Genomic DNA, 22,411 nt, shown 5'->3' with positions numbered 1-22,411 from the left:
CCGTCCATGACAACACTTTCATAGTCAGCTCCTGAAATCCTGGTGCATTTTAGCCCCTTTGAAACCCAAGCAATGAAATCAGATCTCATAACCCGCAATAGTGTCACACTAATTGAAGCTGACAAAAATACGAACTGCACCCTTTTGAACTGCTGACACAGAACAGGGAGGATTATGCAGCACATATTAACAACAGGTGACAGGCGGAGCAGCAGCATCACAGCGAGCGCTGCTCTGGACGCTCATTGGTTCAACTGCACAGAAAAACAACGATGTCACCTTTTTTATTTTTTATTACCTTAACACATGCAAAACAAAACAAAATGACTCAGACTCCAAAATGTTACTTTACTTATAAACTAGAAATGCCTTCATACAACTCGGCACATTTCCAAAAGTCTGCGAAAACCGATGCAAAAAGGAAAATAAAACAAGGCGGCAGTGATAGTGAAAGACAGCACAGATCTCAAAGTTACACTCTAAACCTTGAAATGTGACACCAAAAAAAATGGAAATTAAAGTAAAAATTTTACAAAACAATAAACGTCGACATTCTACAGGCATTTACGCCAAAACATGGTAAAACCATAAGGCTTACAAATCTGCAGAAAAAGTGCCAAGACGTGTAACTGAAATAACCCTGCTTGTCTTTTACATTTAAGTACAATAAAAGGTCTTTAACAGGAAGTATAAAATCATAGAGAATTAAAACAGTAGCTTAGAATCACTCAAAGTCAGCGGTTGCTCACTATGTCGTCTACGGTTCTGATCTGATCACGTGATGTAATGTACTACTCCCAATCAACGCATAGATGTGTGTCATCATATAGAAGTTTTCTTTATAAACAGAATTTTATAGTGTCACTTTTTGAGAAGCAAAAAAAAAATATATAGACATTTTTGCTGAGAGGTCATAAATTATCCCTATCATACAGCACTGCTGCATAATATGTACACTTCCGGAGGAGCAGTGCTTGTACTCTTCAGCAGTGAAACAGCAACAAAGACAGGTTAACCAGTCGGCCCATCAATCATCAGATGACCTTCGTCCTGTAACATGTCCTGCTTATCGTGCGAATTGTGATTTGAAACACTTGAGAGAAGGTTCTCCATATGAAATGTGTAAAAACTAAACTGCAGCCACTCGAACGGAGACAACTCCAGACGTTTTTAGACTAAATACTGGCATCTTGACACGAAGAAGCACTGTGTTGGTGAAATGTCTTTAAGTGTTGCGAGGAGATCCGCACAGTCGTTGCAGGATTGTCAGAGGCTTCCGATGTTGGGAAAGCTCTTGAGCTTCTCCGGAAAGTCGTCTTTATAGAGCACTGGGTCGGCGCGGTGCTCCACCACCTTCAGAGGCATGGTTCCAAAAACGGAAGCAAACTTGTTGATGCACTCTGACCTACAAACAAATAAGCCGAAGATCAAGCAAAAAAATGTTTGAAAAGCAGGCAGCACAATGAGTGTGTGAAGTAAAAAACTGCACATTATGATAGATTTCTACAAACCGTACCTCTCAACCATGTGAGTCTGATCTAAGGACAGTCCATCAATTGCGGTGCATTCAGGACACTTGAACTTTTTCCGTGGGGTTACCTAAACAGAAACACAGTCCAGTCACACCAACTCCGTGCTCACTCCAGTAATTTGTTCAACCTCGGCAGCCCGGGCAGGAGCTGTCTGCTCTCATTTCATTAGACGTTTATACCCAGCTTAAGCCGGCTGTAGCTGCAAACTGAACACATGAAGGAGAGGCAAGAAAGAAGGGACCTGGAAGGAGGTGAGCAGGTGTAGACACGTGTGGAGGCAACGGTTTGACAGAATGGAATGGACACTTTCTGGTCAGCTTATGAAAACATGCTGGGTGGGGGGTGGAGGAGTGTCGGTGAGTGACAACCAGATAAGGGAGGCAAAGGTTGATGCTCGTGGTCTCTCCACCTTGACAGAAGCGGTAGAATGAAGAAGGTGGGAGGCAGTGATTGCAGAAGGGTGAGAGCTGATCAGACCCAGAGATGTTTGAGGCTTCAGCCTCCCCCAAACCACAGAGGACAATCAAGAGTCCATTGATGTACCTTTATAGGGGCTTTGCCTGTTATGTTAGCCACCAGAAAGTTCATTGCAATATCTTCACAGTTCATGTGAGTGTCCACCCAGTTCTTGATGTCTCCTGGCATCTTGTATGTGTACAAATAGTTGAAGTACTGAAACAGATTTAAAAAAACATTTAGCAGGAATTACTCAACTGGACTGCTTTAAAAACTTTTTTTCCCCATTTCTGACTAAATTTACCTTATGGTAGAAAGCAGCTCCAGTTAAAACCATGGAAACCTCGTTGGTCCACTCCGACTCGTACTTCCACTTTCCCATTTCATGATCCCAGAGGTGCAGGCGGCCTGGGTAGCCCACCAGCCTGTCAGGAAACTCCCTCCACACCTGGAGGAAATCAGCGGACAGGAGAAGGATTGTCTGGCGCGTTCAGCTTCAATGAAGCACTCATGTTGGAAGACGAATGATGCAGAGGCCGTCTGAGATCTGAGAATGAACGATCTAAACTTAAACTACCATCCGTCTCTGTTCTCTCTTTCATCTTGAGGCCAAAAATAACAGCTGAATGTCAACTACTTGAACACCACGTAACTAAACAAAACGCTTGAGGCAGAAAAAAGCTGAACATAATCTTTTAAAAATATTACCAGCAGGAGCTGCGCCTCACATTGAGCACAGAAGGCATCATCACCAATCAGGGAACTTCTACTGTTCTGCCTGTAATTCCATGTAATTAACCCTAAACTGAGGCCATTTTATAAAATGACTGCTAAATGGATTCAGGTGAGTGCTGTGCAACATTAGGCCGAGCAGGTACTGTGTGCATGGAAAGCATCAGCAGCAGACCTGTCAATCTCCTGCCCACATCAAACACACTCAGCAGGAAGTCACCTCTGCGAGCAGCAGGGAATCTGACTGGAATCTCCCTCCGTCACTCTAAACCCTGCCGTCAACCTGAAGGGGATCCATCGTCTTTGTCTCCATTTGGCTTCTGTAGGATGCATTTCTCACCTCATAGCCAAACTGCAGTTCATCAGACGTTAGCATGATGATGTCGTCATCGATGGCGAGCACAGCTTCGGTCTCGATCTCGTCATACGGGAAGAAACGGTTACTCAGCTTGTTCTCTTTTGTTCGCACCACTTTGAGAGGGACGCTGACCTTTGGCCAGAGAGACTCTGACAAAAACATAAAAACACACATAATGGTATGGTGGGTAACTCGTTCACAGTAAAGTCCAGAAAAGTCTTTTATTTTAACACAAACAAAAACATGAAACAGAACAACTGAAAGATGACCAATTTGTCAAAATACTGGTAAATCCATCTATATCACTGTTGGAGGAGGTTTACAGATCGTTGCTCTTAACCACAAACAGAGATTTCCAAACTGTAAGTGGCGATGGAAAATGCCGCCCCGACAGTCAAAACTTCATCCGCAGGCTGACATTGTTACCCGAACCTCAAGCACGTGCAAATCTAACCACACCACGATTCTTCATGAGGCACATCACCAGAGCCTTTTTCTCTGGGAAGCATTTCAAAGATCTTGGGCAGCGTCCATGGCACGACCCACAGCGGAGAGAGATCACAAAGAATGTGTCTCCACATTAATACGGGGACTGGGAGCTGGCAGCCCTAAAGAGGAGCTGCAGGTCCTCCTAATCACATCTGAGGGTTACTGGCAAAAAAAACTATTGTCAGGAAAAATATTGGTAAATACCCCAATCCCCCCACGCACGCACACACACTCTCAGTCAGCCATGCTGTTTCATCTGAGCTCTACAGACAGTTGGCTAAATATCTACTTGGTGTTGAAAATAGAGCAGAAAGATGATAGAACAAAGAGCATTAAAGCACTAAAATAATACGTAAATAAAGTTAATTTCTGAACATTTCACAATGAGATGTGATGTGTAGCTTTATTTCCCAACAGACTAGTTTTATCACAAATTTATATTTCTATAATTGATATAAACCTACGTTCAAATCACCCTCGGCAAAGCGCGTTCAAGAAGCCACTTCCAATGAAAAGTCTATGCTAATGCATGTTCTGAACTTCCACGTTCAAAACTCTAATGTAGCTACGCAGGTTTCTATGACAGTTTTGGACATGTTGAAAGTTAAACCAGGTTGAATATGAACAATCAGGGACTGTGGTTTGGTAGTGACACATGGATTTGGTTTATGAGGTGAACACAGACACGCCAACGGGACCGACGGCATCTGCGTTTGCGTTCCAATAAAGATAAAACCAATGTCCACTCTCCTGACATGATGGTCATCAATATCTGCTATTGCAGGACGCTAGCAATGAACCAAAAAGTTTCTGTGTAAGGCCCAACCATGACATTTGTACTGCTTTGAAATTTTGCGGCAAGCCTCCTCCAACTGTAGGTGGTGGACATGCGCTAATAAACAAAAGGAAAAGAAGAAGCCCCTCCCTGCTTGTCCAGTGTGAACACCATGGGCATTCTTGAACGCTCGTCAAATGACCGGTGTGTACATGACTTAAAGAGAGCTTCATACTGACTGAGAGACGATTTCTTTTGCTGTAACAATTTTAAAGGGCTAAAACCTTCAGTGAAATGTGAAAATCAGAAGCCAAAGAATAAATAAAGGATCAGACAGGAAATGCAAGTTCAGCTCAGACATGTTTACCTGCTTTTAGTTCCTGTTTCTCAAGAGAGAAGTTTGCATATAGCAGTTGTGCTTGTATGATGATCAATTGTTTAAATGAACTAAAAGCTATTATTCAGTCTCTCAAATTGCAGAAAAACAGCAGCAAGTTCAGACAATAACCAGGAAAATTGAAAATAATGAGTTATCTGAAGCCAAAGCTTCATCAGTAACAACTTTTCTTTCTGTGGCTTCAATGTGCAGATAATGTTTCATGGATCTAATTTTCGTGGTACGCTCACCTTCAGGGGGACTTTTGTTCTGATTGTTCCACACCACCAACAGCTTAGCCAAGCTCGGCACCTTGGAGATTTCTGTGATGACCCTGAAGAGACTCTCCACCCGGTCGTAGGTCAGCACCACGGCTGTGAAGCCCGGAGCCCTTGGAGGAATAAGTGGCAGGAACAGTGGACTGTTCACACTGGACCACTTCTACACGGGACAACAAAAACAATACTGGTTAGACCAGAAATGCCATCTTTTCCATGTCAACCGATGTGTCAGCTAAATAGCTTTATCATCAGACATCAAAAATGTATCTTTGATTGATCCCCAGTTTTCTACATAATGACAATCTAGAAAAGTGCCAAACACTCTAAAAGGCAGCACCACAGAAAAAACAGATGTGAAAAGACCTTCATGATTTCTGAGATGTCATTAGACATAAAAATGCAAACACCACACCCAGTTAACTGTATAGACTAAAAGATGAGATACATACATGTACCTCCCGCTAACATTTAAAAGAAAGAAACAGAAAAATTGAAGAAACCTCAGCTACTGCCCACTGTAGGAACAAAAAGAAATTACCCATTAGAAAAAAAGAAAACTTATAATTTTTCCTTTATGAAATATTGTTCAATGCCTCTGGAGAAACAAGCTTGGAGGTTTCAAACATGCTCCATCTTCCAAAACATTCACTCCAAGAGGGTCAAAAACAACTCATTTAAAAACTATAAAGCAGCGGGTTTCTTTAAGTACAAATAAAGGCCGTTTCTTCTCTTCTCTGGTGGCCACAGAGTGATTATGTGGCTCCATCGACGCACGTCTGCCGACAGAAACACAGCCACTAATTTTTTACACATCAGTCACTCCACCACCAATAAAAATGGACTTTACTAGCAAGTGGAAACTTTCCTGTGGTCGTTGTCACATTGTCGTAGGAAAAGATGGGGAAATAATTAAAGTGAGAAACATCAAAAAAAAAAGACTAGAGCATGCTGAGACCACTTAAGCCATTTGTCTAACAGAATAAATGAGATGAAAAGGGAGCCGCATGTCTGAACATCCCCAAAGATCTTAAGGAGCATCTCCTTATTTAAGATTTTATATGTAAACTAAAAAGAAGGGACTTTCTTTAAGGTTTTGCAACTGATGAAGCAGTACTCATTCTAAAAACCTTCAAAAGGACAGAAAAACCTTTTTTTAATCACAGAAAACGACAATGCGTTACAGTGCAGCCACGCTCACATTGACAAAAAAAAAGCACAAGTTTGAAGTTTGGCCAGTTTCTTTTAAAAAGCAGATTATTCCATTTGGGTCAATCTGGTGTTTAGTACCGAAAGGGATTTTGACAAGTGCATGCTGGGAGTTCAAACTATCTGACTGGCAGATTCTTTTTGTCTTTCACTTGGAAGGTTGTTCAAGGTCCTAAAATAGATACTTACAACTGATAGCGCTTTAATCTGAAAGCCCCTCCCCTCCGCTCCAAAGGCTTCTGCAGCTTTAAACAATGTGCTTTCAATTACCACCTTAAAGACTTAAGGAGGAGAGGCGCGGAAAAAAGTCTGCCTGATTTATTTAGTGATTTATGCGAACTCTTCTCACCATCCATTCCTCGAATTGATTGAGAAAAAAAAAACGTTAGCTCTCGTTTGAGGCTGGAGAGGCTAAAGGTCTGCACCCTGACGCAATTAAGATCCTCAGTGACTGGTCAAACTTTAACACCATGGTGATGCTGACAGATTGGACTCATAGCCCATTTTAAACTAGTAATGTCAAGTTTGACATGCTGAAAAGTTAAAAAAAGAATCAAAGTTTCACCATGGTGACTTTGACTTCCAGCTGACTAATTGCAGCATTAAGTGGAGTTTTAACGCAATAGTTGTAGAAATTCGATGGCTAGAAAGGATTACTTTGTATCCACACACACGGTGACATTCGCACGCCTCATTCCCAGGCGTTGCTTGAAGGAATCTCTGGATCAAACCGGGGCTGATTAACAACTCCTGAGAGATGACTGCCGAGCCAACATGTCTGCAGCCGTGGATTCCCACAGCCAGAGCTGCGCTGCATCCAGACACCCATCCTTCTTCATCATTAACAGCGCTGCACAAGACGCAATGACGATAACAAGAAGGAACTTATTTTTCACCACAACCAAGGGAGGTTGTTAGTGCAGAAGTGCTGACACAAACTGGCTGCCTCAGAGAAATCATGACGTGCTGCTTTCAGATGAAGCTATATTTTCAACCGTTTCTCTGCTATAGAGGCTTTGATCAACAGGGAGCAAAAAAGTAAGAAATGGTTTGGTGTGGTAGAGAATTACACTGATCTACTCTTGATGTTAGCCTTCAAGGAACCAAAAACCAAAGCAAAGAAAAATCTGAGAGACAAGACAACACAACGGTATTAACCAGAAATGCAAAAGCCACATACCACCACAGGTGGATTGTTCCACTGCTCGTAAGTGCGGGCCGCATAAGGATAGATGCGGTCATTGATGATCTGCAGCGTCGTCAAACCAACAGCCTTCATGGAGCTAAAGTAGGCATCCCAGAACCAGCGTGCCTGAAGACAAAAGAGGCTTCAAAAGGTGTGCACACAAACAAAACCGCAGAAGAAGAAAACTCTGAATTAAACCTATTTGAAACAAACAACAAATTAATTTGTCCACAGACCCAGCAGTTATTATATGGTTATATATTTTTCCCATATAAACAGCGATTTGTCCTTTTCCTATGTGCATTTTTTGCGTTGAAGGTAAAATAAACTTTAATATTTTTTGTCACTTCAAAGGAAATTATAGTAGAGAAACAACCATATGTCTTTCTTCAGATTCAATTTGGAGATACTTTTGTGGTTTATTTTAATCACATTTTATACAATTACAGGACAAACAAAGTATTACACAAAAGCGCTATTTAAAAAACAAAAGTTAGGTATCCTGTTGTTTAACATTTCTTGTGGTTCTTTGGTCGGACTTCGCTTAACTTTAACAGATGTCTGTTTAAATAACAGACTTTGTGGTGTGAACTCTGAAGCCATATATTAAAGGTTAATGATGCTGGTTCTCTAACAATTTAGATTTTTTTGACTGTGAAGAATCGTCAAAAGGTGAGATCAGAAACAGGGCACAACTATACTAAATGATGGAGCTTTACAGAAAACTCCAAGATAATGTTAACTACCGGTACTCCAAACTTTAGACTAATTCAAATAAGACAATTTTGGTGAATGTTTCACTTTTTCATGTGGGAAAAAAAAAACAGGACCAGAGATTTTCCAGATTCTGAAAGAGAAAAAACAAAACAAAACCCAGCACTCTTTTCCAAAAACCAGGGGTGAAGAGAATCTAAAAGGACTTTCCCATCTCAGGGGTCTATAAATCAACAAGTGATGAAAGTTTCTTTTCCGACCGGGAGGAGGCAGAAAGAACATTTAGCTGGCCCCAGGGCTCATGCAGCCACCCTCCACCCTCTTCCAGCGCCTGCAGGAATTTTTATGAGGAGGGAAGAACAGACATCACTGCGAGAAAAAAGAAACCATCACTTTGGCTTCCATATGCAGCATATGTCCTATGATCACGGCACAGTTAGGTCTGCTGCCGCAGGAGAAAGAGGGACGATGTAAATGACAGCTTAAGCCATTAGGTAACCTCTACACATTAAAACGTTCAACCTGCATGTCAGTGGATACAACCATTTGTTGAAAACCATTAGTGTTTCGCTTTTGTTCTTTTTAAAAGCAGAATTCAAAAAAGTTGGGTTGACGTCAAAATACAGTGAATTGTTAGGCAAGGTGGAGGCCAATATGTGCAACTGCATAAAATCCAGCCAGAAAAAAGCTGAACTTTTTTTGGTTTTTACTGGAATTAAAGAAAAAATACCTGATATTGCATTATACTGTTAGGCCTTTTTGGGCATTAATTGCACAATAAATGCCAAACATTGTTAACATAGATGCAGATTTTTTTTAAATAGAATTAAATTCCTATAAAAATGCAACAGGCATTACATTCTGAATTTTCACTCTGAAAACAACTAAACTAGAAGTAAACAAACCAAAACTCTCAAACATTAGAACAATCTCAGACTGTAAAACAAAGTTTAAGCTCCAAAAGCATTAAAGGTGTAAGTTCCTGTTTAAATCTACGGTCTAGACCCAGTATGTTTTCTCTTTATTGTTGATCACCAGCATAGGAATTGTTAGAACCAAGTTTACGAAGATTTTAAACCTCAGTCTAAGATCCCTGATGTGTTTTCAGAGAACAGAAGAACAACGTGGGACTCCAATCTGTCATATCTTCCTCAGTATTTTCACTTTATAATCTCATGTTTACATTTAAGATGCACTTATATCTCCTGGTAAGAGAACCAAAAAAAAGAAATGCTGGAAGCAGACTAAACATTCCAAGAAGACTAAAAATGCTCATCTTGGAATAAAAAGCTGTTATTTTATACATTGACTTTCAGAAGCAAAGCAAATAGACGACTAAAAAAACCACAGATCAGTTATAGAGAGAAGAGGATTGCGAGAATGACTCGAAAATCAATGATATCATACAAACTTTTGGAACACAGACTTAGAAACCTTTAACATACAATCAGTGTTTCCTTTAAGGAAACAGGAGTAGCACTGCATTATGGGCCATTTCTGTTATCTGAGCACTTATAAAAGGTAAATAAGAAACAAATGTTTGCTTTGAAAGGCTAGAAAAAGCTCTGGATGAAGGCCTATAGATGTTTTGTTTAAGAAGGTTTCCTTTATGTTCCCCAGGGTTAAAGTTTGGATGAAGTAAAACAAAAAATATTTAGAGGTACAAGTTCATGGCTATGTCACTATAAAAAAAAAGCCTGAATGTTAAAAATACTACACATTAAGAGATGTTACCATTCTTTAAAGAAAACTTACTAGCAAGTGGGAACTTTCCTATAGAAACTTTTAGCTGTAGCTCTAAACAGCTGATGTGTTTACAAAAGTTTGTCTTTATAAAGATAAAAAAAGCGGTAATGTTAAAATGTGTTGTTTTGTTTCTATACTATAAATGGGGTACTGTCTTCATGTGGACATCAGCAAGGCCTGCTGAGCCCCCTGCTGGAAAAACTCATAAAATGCTCAAGTTTGAAGGAAAAATATGAAGGAAGAAATCAGAGCTAAAAGTTTTTTGTTTGAACATGCAGTCATTGGCAAATAGTCTCAATTACAAAAACAATTTATGATTGAACCTTTTGTAAAACCTATTTTGCATAAACTACAATTAAGAAGTTCCCACTCATTTGACCAGAAGTAAAGAGAGGTTTGTCCAAACTGTTGACTCATAATAACAGACAGAATTAGGACAAAATGCATGTGAGATAGGTCAATGGTGTCTTCACAACAACACAGGAATAAGAAGGTATTCACAAAGCTGACTCACTCAGTGTTTTTTTTAATATACAAAGTTGCAGAATCTTAAAAAAGTTTGTCTGTTCTTGGGTGACGTGAGAATGTTAGGACCACATATTTCCATTCACAGCCCATCCCAACAAGCCGTAATGAAAACAGTTCCAGATATTTATCGTCTTGATAGTTTTTAGCACACCACACTTACCAAAAATTAAACTAATTCATAAAGCACAAGGTTTTAGGCTTTCTTTTAATTTAATTCAATTTTTGGGTCTTTGGCTTGAAATGTTTGCTCAGTAGAAATGATAATGACCTCGGTTTTTTTGTGTTAAAGATCATTTTACTAAGAGTTTACTTTCTGGCATTACCTGTCTCTGCATTTCTTCAACTTGTCTGTGGGGAATGCTCTTCAGTATGGTGTACATCTCTGACAGCTTCTCCTCTGGAATGACCACAGAAGCCCTGCAAGGGCGTAACAGGACAAAAAGGGCAAAAGAGCAAAGGGAAAATGAAATACATAAGGAAGTCAAAAGGTTTAAAGAGTTGTTTTCATTTCGTAAGAGGCAAGCAGACCTTTTCCAGTCGAGCACTTCAGAAAACGGCAGAATATAGGAGTCAGCCAAAATAACAGGGACACATCCAGCCTGAAGCACATCGCTTAGGGTCGCCTGACCCAGACGTGCCCCTCGCAAGACCACGCAAAAAGAAGATTCCTGTTGACAAATATTTTTAAGAAAACTGTCTACAACATGCTGTACAATATATGGTTCAGAACTACATACTGATAAAAATTGACAGCTTTAATTTCCTGCTTTTTATGAAGTGCAATTAAACATCAGGTAGGTCAAGTCTCCAAATAAAAGGAAAACACCATTTTTTTGGTCAAAAACTTTATGTATAAAAGTGAGATCAAAGCTGAATGTAACTTCATTTACACAGATTATGGGCCACAAACAGGGCTGCAGTTTTAAAAGCTTCTTTTGAACTGAAACTCTTTTTCTGTAATGCTGTTGAGCCTCAAACCTGCAGAATCTGTGGGTAGTCGTACACCTGGCCTTTGTAGCAGCGCTTTCGTGCAGAGGCAGCACCTTGGGACAGATTGCTGCACTTATCCAGGAGAAGAAGAGCTTCTCCATTTTCCTCCTTTAAGCGTTCCAGTTCGGCGCGATACTCTCGGTGAATTGCCGTCTGAGAAGACAGAATGAAGTAACGTCGCGGCCTACGAAGAAAGAAAATAAGAAGCATTAAACTGATTAGTATGTTACAAAATTATTGGGAAAACGTAAATATTTGTTGCCTTGCAATTACTTTAATTCACTTACAAAACCAGCCATATACAGTGTATACTGTAGACAAGTCATGCATTATTCAATTTATAGAGGAAGACATCAGTTACTGTGCAACATCTACTCACCCAGGTTGTCTTTCAGGCAGCTCTACGTCTGCAGACAAGGGGCTGTAAACTGGGATGCTGATATCATAACCTTGCCTGTAGGTCCATGTAGAGAAACCGCCTCCAGCTAAAAGGGCTCTGAAACAAACACACCTGGTTTTAACAAAGCTCTTCCACAGGGAGGTACTCAGTTGGATTCATTGGTTGAATGCTATAAATGCTATAAAGCATTCAACCCCTTGTTTTCCTGTTTCTCTTTCTGTATTTCTTTACTATATTATCTTCAGCCATTTTTTGCCTCTTAACTCCTACAATTTTTCAGTTACTTTAACCATTCAGCTATTAAATGTTCAGCTCTTTCAGCTTTTTCTAGCTATGGTAAATGGCGTATACTTGTATTACGCTTTTCTACCAACAAGGACAAAGCGCTTTACAGTCACAGACCCGTTCACCCAGTCACACACACATTCACACACTGATGGTGGCTCCGCTGCCAAACACAGGCGCCCGCCTACCACCAGAGGCAAGGTGGGGTTTAGTGTCTTGCCCAAGGACACATCGACTCATGGGCGTGCAACAGACTGCAATCTTACGATCATGGTCGGCCGCCCGTGGTGCAGCTATGACTTTTGGTCCTTCAAATCCTTGAACTTTTCAAGATACTCCAGGATTTTTGCCTACATTGAAATACATGGGGAATCCTCGGTGCGGAAGCTCGCTGGTTCGATACCCAGCGCTGGCATTTTTCAAAAAAAACATCTTTCTTGTTTATGTGCTGTTTTGACTTTATTTACGGTCAACTTTTATCATTTCCTTATTATTATTGATTCTTGCCTTTACACGGCTTGTTTTAGTTTTTCAACTATGTCTAAAGTGTTTGTACCATATCATCAACAAAAAGATGAAGAATTCTATCAGAACTGAACTGTTTTTAAACCATACAGCATTAGAGGAAACATAGAAAATGGATGGCTGGATAAACTATTATTAAGTAAATTCATTGCATCAAGTTGTTTTGTTTCTTGCTTAACCCAGCTACTTTTGGACGATGGTAGGATACACCCTGGACAGGTCGCCTGTCTGTCGCAGGGCCACAATATCGCACACCCATACACACTCACACTCACACCTAGGGACAATTTAGAGTAACCAATTAACCTATGAAGCATGTTTTTGGATAGTGGGAGGAAGCTCTATTCCCTGGAGAAAAACCCATGCATGCACGGGGAGAACATGCAAACTCCACACAGAAAGCTCCCAGTCAGAACTGGAACCAGGGCCTTCTTGCTGTGAAGCAAGAGTGCTAACCACTGTTCCCCTCTTATTGAGTGTGTGGGAATTACCTGTCTCTTGGCACATCTAAGGCAGTATTGTAGTCAGGAGGGCCTCCAGGTAACATGTTGAAAAGGAGGTGGTTCATCCCTTTGTCCCATCTAATAAAACAAAAACATGTTTAAAGCTGGAAAGAATGTTTACCAAGTTACAAAGCAAAGAAGAGATTTTTTTTTTATCTAGGAAACTTTTATTAACCGACAGTAGTATGACAAAAATAATCTAAAAGCCATTTTTGCAAATTATAGATTGATCTGCCTGAGCACTAAATTCAACAGCATATATGGTCAACTAAAAATGTCATTTGTCTGGGAAACCTTGCAACCTTGCATTCATGTGGATAAAAGCTTAGCAGCTACAAACTAAACTATTTAATAAAACTGAGTCTAGGTAAATTGAAATGACTTGCCTGGGTAACATTGCCAAAGCTTGAGCCGTCTCCCTGATCCGCAGGGAGTTCTGATTCAGCACATCAATCGAAGGAATAAAAAGACAAGCCCTGGTAACATCATCAGTGTAAAAGTCACTGTCTGAGATTGCACTGAGCAGGTCATTGTATTCCCGTGACAGCCCTGTGCTGCTAATCGGTACCCCGAGTTCATCTGCAAACCTCTGTAGAGGGTAGATATACACCTGCAAAGCATAACAATGCAACAGTCAGCACCAAACATATTAAAGCATATTTTAGTTTAGGCAGCTGTGGAGGATAACAGTTACCTTGATTCTGTTCTTGGGGTTGTAGCCACATCTGTACACATCAAAACAGGTGTGCATGCGGCAGCTGAGGTCCCCCCTCTCGGGAATGGGACTGGATACAGGGAGCCGGATAAGAGGTGCGTCGTGGATGCTGCGCTTGTCGAGGGTCCAGTCCGCTGTGGACTCAATAGAGTGGGGCCAAAACTGAAACATTCCGGTGGCGACCAGTCCGAGCAGCACCACGGAGAAAAGGGTGATGTAGTAAATGCGGTGCTTGATTTTCATCCGTGGGATCAAAGCGGGACCCCGAGAGTTGTATTTCCCAGAGGCATACATGGCTGACAGCTACGTTAGACCAGACGCTGAGAAAATTAACAAATAAATAGTATTAAGAATAACTATATAGATCACACCTGCAGACTTTCTTCTACAGCATAGCTAACCAACCAAGCTAATAATAAACGCGTCCTAACCGCAGTTCCCACGGCTGTATGCTTAACATTTCTTAACCAGAGAATATTGTTACGACAAATGGAACTAAATACACCAAAGTAGAAGAAATAAAGTGAGCTCCAGCTCAAAAAAATAAAACGAACTATTTGTCAGCAGGCGCTAAACGTTAAGCTTCATCGCTGTTTTTTCGCTGTTCTTCATCGTGTTCGGCTAAACCCGAAAATATGTAAACTGATAATATTTCGAAAATATGTCTTACATACCCAGATATAATTGGCTAATGTCCGTTTAGTGCCAATTCATAGCTACAGCTACATATCTAGCTACATTGAGAAAAAACAAATCTCATCTTAGCGTCACTAGCATTAAACAGGAAGTAGTTCAGTGATTTACGGAAGTTTCTTTTCTTTGCTTTTAACTTTTGCGTTCCCGACTCCAGCATGGAGCGCTTTGCTTCCCTCTAGTGGCAGAAAAGGTGTACTGACGTCCTGTTCTTTAGACTGTGAGTGTCTCAATGTTTGGAGGCCACCTTTTTTATTTTAGAAACCAAATTTTGCATATAAATTGTACTAATTGCAACTATAATACTTTTAATCAGAATCCCTGCGAGTTCAGCAATGGGGATTTATTTATTTATTTATTTACGCTTTATTTAATAGGGACAGTGCACATTAATGAACATCTATCAAACAATGATAGGCGTAAACATGCTGGATTATAGCAATGATGCTAATTTGCATCCATAGTCCCTAGGCAGGAAACATAAAACAGGACAAAACAAAAGACAGAATCACAGATACAATAAGAACACAAGAAGGTGGTACATTATGAGAGTTAAAAGTCAGTGGCTACAGGACTGGTTTGCTTTCAGCCACTGCTTGAGCTGTGTTTTGAAGGTCTGTAATGTTTGACACTCCCTGATGTACAGTGGAAGACTGTTCCAGAGTTTACTGGCCTTTACAGAGAGAGCGTTTTGTCCAAAGGCTGTTTTTCTGTATGGATTCTGTGTGGATGAATGAAATCATTTTCTTCCTCAGAACAAAATCATGAAATTTTGGAAAGCGCACCTTCAACACTTATTATTCACACACACAGACAAACACACGCCCACATGCACACGCGCACGCACACACAAATGCAGTAGTTTACAGGGGTGCTCAATTCCAGGCCTTGAGGGCTGGTGTCCCAAATGTTTTCCAACTTTCCTGACATTGAAGCTCCTTATTTACTAATTGATCAAGGTAATCAGCAGCAGATTAGGCAGGATTTCTAGAAAACCAGCAGGAGGCCGGCCCTCAAGGCCTGGAGTTTGACACTCCTGAAAAATATATCTGATTTAGCTGAAGAGCACCAATAGTTAGGTGTGCATTAGACGGTTATAAAAATCTATTATAATCATGTCACCCTGACAACAATTTGGCAAATGCAATATACGACTCAGACTTACTTGTGCAACAGTTATCCCATAATGCACAAGAAGCTTAAAATAGTACCTACTGATTCACAGTTGCACCATACAAGTGTTTTGTGTTTTACATATAGCACAGTGTCTAATGTTTTTATGGGATGTCAAAATTGTCAAGATGTAGTTTTGTTATCCTTTATTTCACATGTGCCAAACTATAAGCCCGGGCATAAAGGTTTTTAATTTCTTAAAATAAAAATTTTCTTTAGCTGATTACATATCATTTATGTGTAGCTATTGTAATTATTCAATGTTTGCAGGTCTTATGTGTGTATGCAGACAAATTGTTGTCATCAAACCATCAGTCGGATGCAAGGCTGTGTGCAACCTATTTTTGTAAAATGTTAAACGTGTAATAAATGTTCTTTCTAGCTCAGTTTTATGTTATTTTTCTTAATTCCTTTGGACAGTTTGATCCTTCATTAATGGAGTTATGTGGGTTTTAATAATTGGACAAAATTTAAAAGGATTTATGCGAAAGTGCCCCTGACACCCCTGCTTTATTTGAAAACATTCACAACTAAAATTCATCAAACTATTCAGAATATATACACAGTGTTGTTTTTCAAATAAAACAACACTGTTAATCAAATCTTGATAGCATTTGATTCAAATAAATAACACAAAATGTGTTATTCACTGTGAATATAAGAGTTTAATTAAAAAAAAAAGGAGAAAAAAACATCCTCACAAAACACACATTTAGGATGACCAAAGGTTTTCTTCGTGTTGGACTGCAAAGCATTTTTATTTTGACACCCTTTTTCACAATGTGAGATGATGGGAGTTCTCTGATTTAAAACAAAAAAAACAAAAAAAAGGGTGAGATTTTTTTTAAGGAAAAATAACCAGACTGTGAAGCAACTAAAAAAAATGGTACGGTAATTTCTTGTATCTGAATTTAAGACTTTTGTTTTTAGCACCCTTTAATTTACACATTTCTCCAACTCACAAGATTAAAAGAAAAACAACCTTTAAAAATGTCATGAAACTTTAGGTTAAAAAAAAAAGTTCCAAATGCCTTATCTGGAAATTCTCGAGTTAGATCAATTGTTGCTATTTTTATTTGTAATTTGTGATCTTTGTCCCACTCAGACACTTTTTTTTGTTTTATGTTTGACAGGATTTTTCCCAACCATAGTTAACAATAACACTATTTCTAGCTTTTATATGTCATTAAGAACTTTTCCAGGCAATAAAAACTCTCAGTTTGATCCAGTTTATCCTTATTTTTTTGAAAAGCTGCCATATTTGGGTTCGGTCACTTTCCCCCCAGTTTATCCCTTTTGAATTATGTATTAAACTGGCATTGAGACGGTGCAGACTCATGAAAAAGCTCTTTGTTAGCATCAAGGCAGCTTGGGATCAGCAAATAATGTTCACTTGCTGAACGGTTGACGGTTGGAATCTTGGCTCATGCAGGAAAACCCTTGATTCTTCCATTGCTTAAAAATGCAAAACCAGACTTTATGGATAAAGACAGTGTTGTGTGAGAGAGAGCCCATGCTGACTGCAGCCATGTAGCCAGCAACAGAAAAACAAGGCTGCACCGACCCTGCTCCTCCAGGGCTGCAAATCCCGGCAGGTTTCCTGGATCAGGTGTGTTTAGTTGAGCAGACTCTGAAAGATACAGTGGTAGGTAGAATAAAGTTAGACAAAGTGAATTGGTATATTCCCAAATCAGACTGAAGGAACACACCTGAGCCCAGGAGTCCGCAGGGATTAGTGCAGAGACAGCTGGAAAACAGGCAGAGCATTAGAGACGAGAGCTGTGCAGTTGAGGAGATACAATCTTAAAATATACACAAGTGTATCTCTGTAAGACTTCATATCAAAAGGTTGATTCTTTTTTTGTGACACGGATTTTCCAAAGAAATGCCACATTTATTAGTTAAATTAAATCCCTTTGGTAGACGCTAGAACCTCAAATTCTAAAAATAACATGAATGATCCTTGTTTCTGAATCAGGTTGCATGTATTCCTGTTGCTGTAGTTGTGTGGCTCTGTGAGGGGATGGCAACCCATCAGGGAGTGCCCTGCCTTCGCCCAACAGTAGCTGGTATAGGCTCCAGCAACCTCATGATCCCAAAAGAGATTAAACGGGTTTAGAAAATGGATGGATGCATGTTTGAGTACAGAAATCTGTCAAGAGAAAGTTATAGTTTGTGCCCACCCAGGAGGCCAATGAGCATAGTCTAAACTGTGACGTCCACAGTTTTCCTAAAGGTTGTATGACCTTATCTAGACCGTTTAAATATCATGCAAATGTGTTTTTTGTAACAAATATGTAGCCCAAGTACCACATCACGAGCCTTTAGCATTCATTTGCTACTTAATAGTAGCTTTCTAAGACAACATTTTAGGTTTTCCTTAGTTGTGCGTTCCAGTGTGTGTGTGTGTGTGTGTGTGTGTATGTGCATATGTGTATATATATATATACATAAAAGTTACACTTTACCTGTAATAAATATAAACTAATGAGACAACAAAATCTTAAAAAAATGATCAAATTATTTGAGATGATACCAATAGTTTATGGGAAATCAAAGGAGAAAAAATATCAGAAGGATATAATTAACCATGATTAACAGACCATCATCCACTTACTGACATCAGGGAGTTAGTTGCTCACACTACTGACAGACTCAGTTTTCATAGTTTGTAATTTATTCCATTACAGGCAGGGGGAGGGATCAATTACATTCTTATTGAGGGACAGAAATAAAAAGATGCAACCAGATAAACATGGACAAGACACAGTTGAATTATTCTTTTCAATGCTGACTAAATTTACCCATCTGCCAATAAGCTGAAAAACATTTTGTAAACATCAATATTGATATCTTTTAATATAATTGTCATCTTGATATACATTTGTTCTCTACATGATTATTGGAGTTTATCATTTCATAGACACCTGCAGAAGTAAGTACACACAGAAGACAGTGCAGTACACATCACCGTGCAACAAACTGCATTTTTCAGGTGATTTTTCTGTGTGTGTGTGTGAAAAACAAGCTGCGAGCTAAGCTACAGCATTAACATCAAAGTGTTTTCAGACTGTAAATGGCTGGAACTGTCTGCCATGCGTAACCTCAATAAATCCTGTTCCAACCAAAGAGATTATTTCGGTGACTCCAAGCTTGATAGTGTCGTTTCACCAAATACCACTGTGAGAAGGCTGTCACTCTACAGCATGTCTCACAACTTTGACACATTTGTATGTGTGTGTGTGTGTGGGGGAGAGAGAAAAAAAAAAAGCTTTTGTCACCATGATATGACAGAATGTCAATCATCACTAAGACAGAAAAAAAATCGTATTTCCAGAACGCCTTACAGTTAGGAAAAAATCCAAAAAGATTTCCCCGCACTGTCGTTAAAAACTTCTAAAAATCACAGACATCAAACCAATCTGATGTAATAAGAATAAAAATACAGTCAAATACACCAATGAAAGTGACAACAAGAACTCTTAATAAATAACTGAACAACCTGTTATACCCAGAGTGGTATGGAAGATTGTGTGCAACAAAGATGGTTTGGAATTAATGGCCAGGGCCCATCCGTTCAGTCAGTCCAATGTTCAGGATGTCTGAGGTGAACCAGATTAAAGGGAAGCAAACGCCTTGACGTCCAAAAAACAACTTTCGAGCACCTTCAGAACTACAAGAAGCGACATCCTGGAACCCTTTCCAACCTGCAGTTTGGTCCCATCTGGTGACCCGCTCACCTGCTATTAGGAGTCTATGTGATGAAGATGGTTGGAGCTTATTCACTGTGGCTTAATAACAAGACTTGTTCTATACCAACCATGCTAATTTCATTGTACAAAGCATGCAGAATCTGACCTGGGCATGTGGCTAAGAGTTTTACAAAGATAATTGCAGAGTATGACTTTGATCTAGTTTGTTACCTGCTCAAACTCAACGTGCAGAGGTTGTGTCTTTGACATGAAAGTCAGGGCAGTGTCTTTTTTTTTTATGTCTGGATGGCATCATGTCCCTAGTGCTGCTGACTAACAGTCTACATAGGAGAGTTCTTACAGTAGAGAATGAACTGAACCTTCATTTAAATAAAGCAAAATACATGTTAAAAATACATTTTATAAATACATTTGGCAAGACAATGCATTTTTTTAAAAAGTTTTGTTGGATTGTTTTTTTGGCAAAAAAGGTCAAAATTAGCTTTAAGATGTGTATCAACAAACCCAAAGAACACAAGTGGCTTAGTGACAGATTCTCCTCAAGAATAAATTAAATTAAAATAAAAAAAATCATGCATTACAAAATGTAAATCAAGACATCCATAGGCATTTATATTAACTTTATCACAATCACTAAAAGTTTAAGACACGTATTCCCACCAACATGACACTCTCTTTCTCAAAGCCAGTTCCCTGTAGACCTGAGCAACATGTCGTCATGTGTTCTCACTTTATTGACAAATATATCCATCTTCACATTTTGAGAAGTAAAAAAATAAAAATAAAATAAGCTGGACAGGTTTCTGGTGGGGCAGGGAGTTGCACAGTTCATCAGCCCAGATGATGTGCCGACTCTAACCATTTTTCTTTTAAACAGCATTACCTATCCCTGCTCAGTGACAGTGCTTCTCCCTTTGTTATTATTAAATCAGGAATCAGGTGTAATGCAGATACTTACCCTCAGGGGCAACACATCATGTCAGAATGGCATTGTGAAGCTACAGTTGTTTATGTACACCCAAAAGCAGCACAGCCCCTTGACATGCAGAGAGAGGTATTTACTTTTTGTGTCATTGCAATAATGTGAAAAGGCTATAGACTGAAGGGACACCTGAAGAATGGATACTGTAGGAGCTGGGCTTTTGTGGGCCTTTTGTGAAAGGTAGCTGGATTCCATTGCATGCTTTTTCCATGATATGTTTTAAGGTTTAGACTCTCCCACCTCAATAGAGGCTGAAGTCCTCAGGTCACACTAAACCATGGATGATAGTGTGTTCTCTTCAGGGCAGTGGCAAGGGGTGGATGTCCGTAAGGAGTGGATGACTGGCGGGGGAACTTCACTTGGAGAAAGGTCATTAAGCTCCTCAGACGATGAAAGAGGGAAGGAGGGGGACAAAGAAATTCCTGAAGAAGGATCAGCAGATTCAGCAAATGTGCGTGGGGGCTTTGGAACAAGGTTTGGCTCCAGCGTTGCTCTGGCCAGAAGCTGTTTCTCATCAAACTGCTGCACGTCTCCATCTGCTCCTTCTTCCTGGCCAAAAGAGCCCCGGCCAGACTCAGACTCCCCATCTGAGAGCTCAAGAGGTGGCGAGCTGCTCCCGTCCAGTCTGAAAAGAGAGTCCAGGTACTGTGCGAACTCCAGCACTGCCTGGCTGGGGTTTCCATTAGACAGCTGCGGTGGAGGGACGGACACTCCCTGTGTGGTTCCTGCACCTAACAATCTATCAGTGATCTCCCGGTCCCAGGATGCTTTTTCCCCATCAGCTGGTCTAGAGCCAAACTGAGGGCTGAGGGGAGCATTTGGGGTGGTCCCTGGACTGTAGACACTGGGTATCTGGTCTCCATCGGGAAACATCGATAGGCTGGAATTAGGCTGCGGTTGGAAAGGTTGAGCCAAGACGCTCTGGCCGAGAAGAGCCGGCGAATGGTGTCCACTGTAGCGAGGTGTTGAGGGAGAGAGACGCATGGGGTGATCAGGGGTGGATGTGGTTTCCACTGGAGTAAAGAAAGGTCCAACCTCACCGAGGTGTTCCGGTGATGCCTGACAGAGACAGTCTGCTGCCAGTAGCTCAGTGCGAGAGCTGAGAGATGGGTTCTCCTCTGGAATTGGAGCATCCAAAGGGAACGGCAAGCTACCCAGCATTGGTGAACCCCTCAGTGCCGCTGAAGAGCGCCGGGAATCTAGGCTATAGAGCGACTCTGCGTCCGAGAGGCTCTCCATGACAGCCAGCGGGGCTTTGCGGTCCTTCAGCTCCACCGCCAGGCGCTCCCGCGCTCCACGCAACACTACAGGCACTGGTGGAGGTGGGCACTCAGAGAAACCATCCAGAGATATTTCAGATTGGGCATAAGAACTGGAGGAGAGGATAAAAGTTGGTTGGAGAGTTATGATAAAGGCAGAAAAGGGGGAAAAAAAACGAACAAACCAGAACACAGGACAGACTTTAAAAACGGTCAAATAAGTTAGAGGACTAAAAGGAGGCTGAAGACGTTCACACTAGAACTAAAATCGAGTCTATGTGATTCTGGCTGCATATTACAGAGATGAAAGAACAGAGAAAAGGGACTAGAGGCCAATGGTGCTTTTCATCTAGCCATCGTATGCTTTTTCATGTCCTCTCTCCTGGCATGGAACAGAAAAGAATTTCCCTCCACCATCACAGAGAATCTTCTGATCCAATGCCAGATTTGTACATGTGGGACACTAGATTATTGATGATTTTGGAGGGAATGAAATTGCATGTTTGTTTTTTACCTCGTACTTGGTGCAAGAGGAGCAGGGAGATGCGTTGGCTTAATGAGGAGCACCAGAGGAGTGTATCCTAGTAGTGCAGATTCACTCATACTAGCATCTAATGCACAAGACATTAAATCATATCAGTTGTTACTAACAGAAGTTCACACCAACTTTGGACAAGGGCTAAACCAGAGAGGACAAGGTGGGAATCGAATACTACCATACGTTACAACTGTTCTGTTGTTAGACAGCGTGCAGGCGTGCATGAGAGAAAGGAGTACATTATGCAAAGTTATTA

At 40.4% G+C, this 22,411-nt stretch overlaps 2 protein-coding genes across 6 annotated transcripts in view; both read right to left on the bottom strand.

The window, feature by feature from the left end:
* Positions 1-275: 275 nt before the first annotated feature.
* ext2 (exostosin glycosyltransferase 2) lies at positions 276-14,608 on the bottom strand. 2 transcript variants are annotated; one of them, XM_004067020.4, is made up of 15 exons: positions 14,472-14,608; positions 13,777-14,117; positions 13,469-13,692; positions 13,071-13,160; positions 11,749-11,865; positions 11,358-11,553; positions 10,908-11,047; positions 10,703-10,796; positions 7,386-7,517; positions 4,970-5,159; positions 3,061-3,227; positions 2,293-2,436; positions 2,076-2,204; positions 1,517-1,599; positions 276-1,405 (listed from the first exon to the last, which is right to left on the bottom strand). In XM_004067020.4, exons 2-15 carry the CDS (start codon positions 14,089-14,091, stop codon positions 1,267-1,269), a joined length of 2,160 nt encoding a protein of 719 aa, XP_004067068.1. In that variant the 5' UTR covers positions 14,092-14,117; positions 14,472-14,608; the 3' UTR covers positions 276-1,266. The 2 variants fall into 2 exon arrangements, with proteins under 2 accessions (XP_004067068.1, XP_020569369.1); XM_020713710.2 differs by having other exon boundaries at positions 13,777-14,114; positions 14,472-14,600.
* A 3,710-nt stretch (positions 14,609-18,318) lies between these two features.
* Positions 18,319-22,411, bottom strand: part of dagla (diacylglycerol lipase alpha) — a 38,546-nt gene continuing 34,453 nt past the window's right edge. For all 4 annotated transcript variants that reach the window (XM_023953431.1, XM_023953428.1, XM_023953429.1 and 1 more), the window contains one exon: positions 18,319-21,730. In XM_023953431.1, coding sequence (XP_023809199.1) covers positions 20,629-21,730 — 1,102 coding nt within the window. In that variant the 3' untranslated portion in view covers positions 18,319-20,628. The remainder of the gene's footprint in view (positions 21,731-22,411) is intronic.

Source organism: Oryzias latipes, chromosome 3 (genome assembly GCF_002234675.1).
Source record: "Oryzias latipes chromosome 3, ASM223467v1".
Taxonomy (NCBI): domain Eukaryota; kingdom Metazoa; phylum Chordata; class Actinopteri; order Beloniformes; family Adrianichthyidae; genus Oryzias; species Oryzias latipes.
The sequence above is the reverse complement of the archived record's forward strand: the minus strand, read 5'-3'. Positions and strand labels throughout refer to the sequence as shown.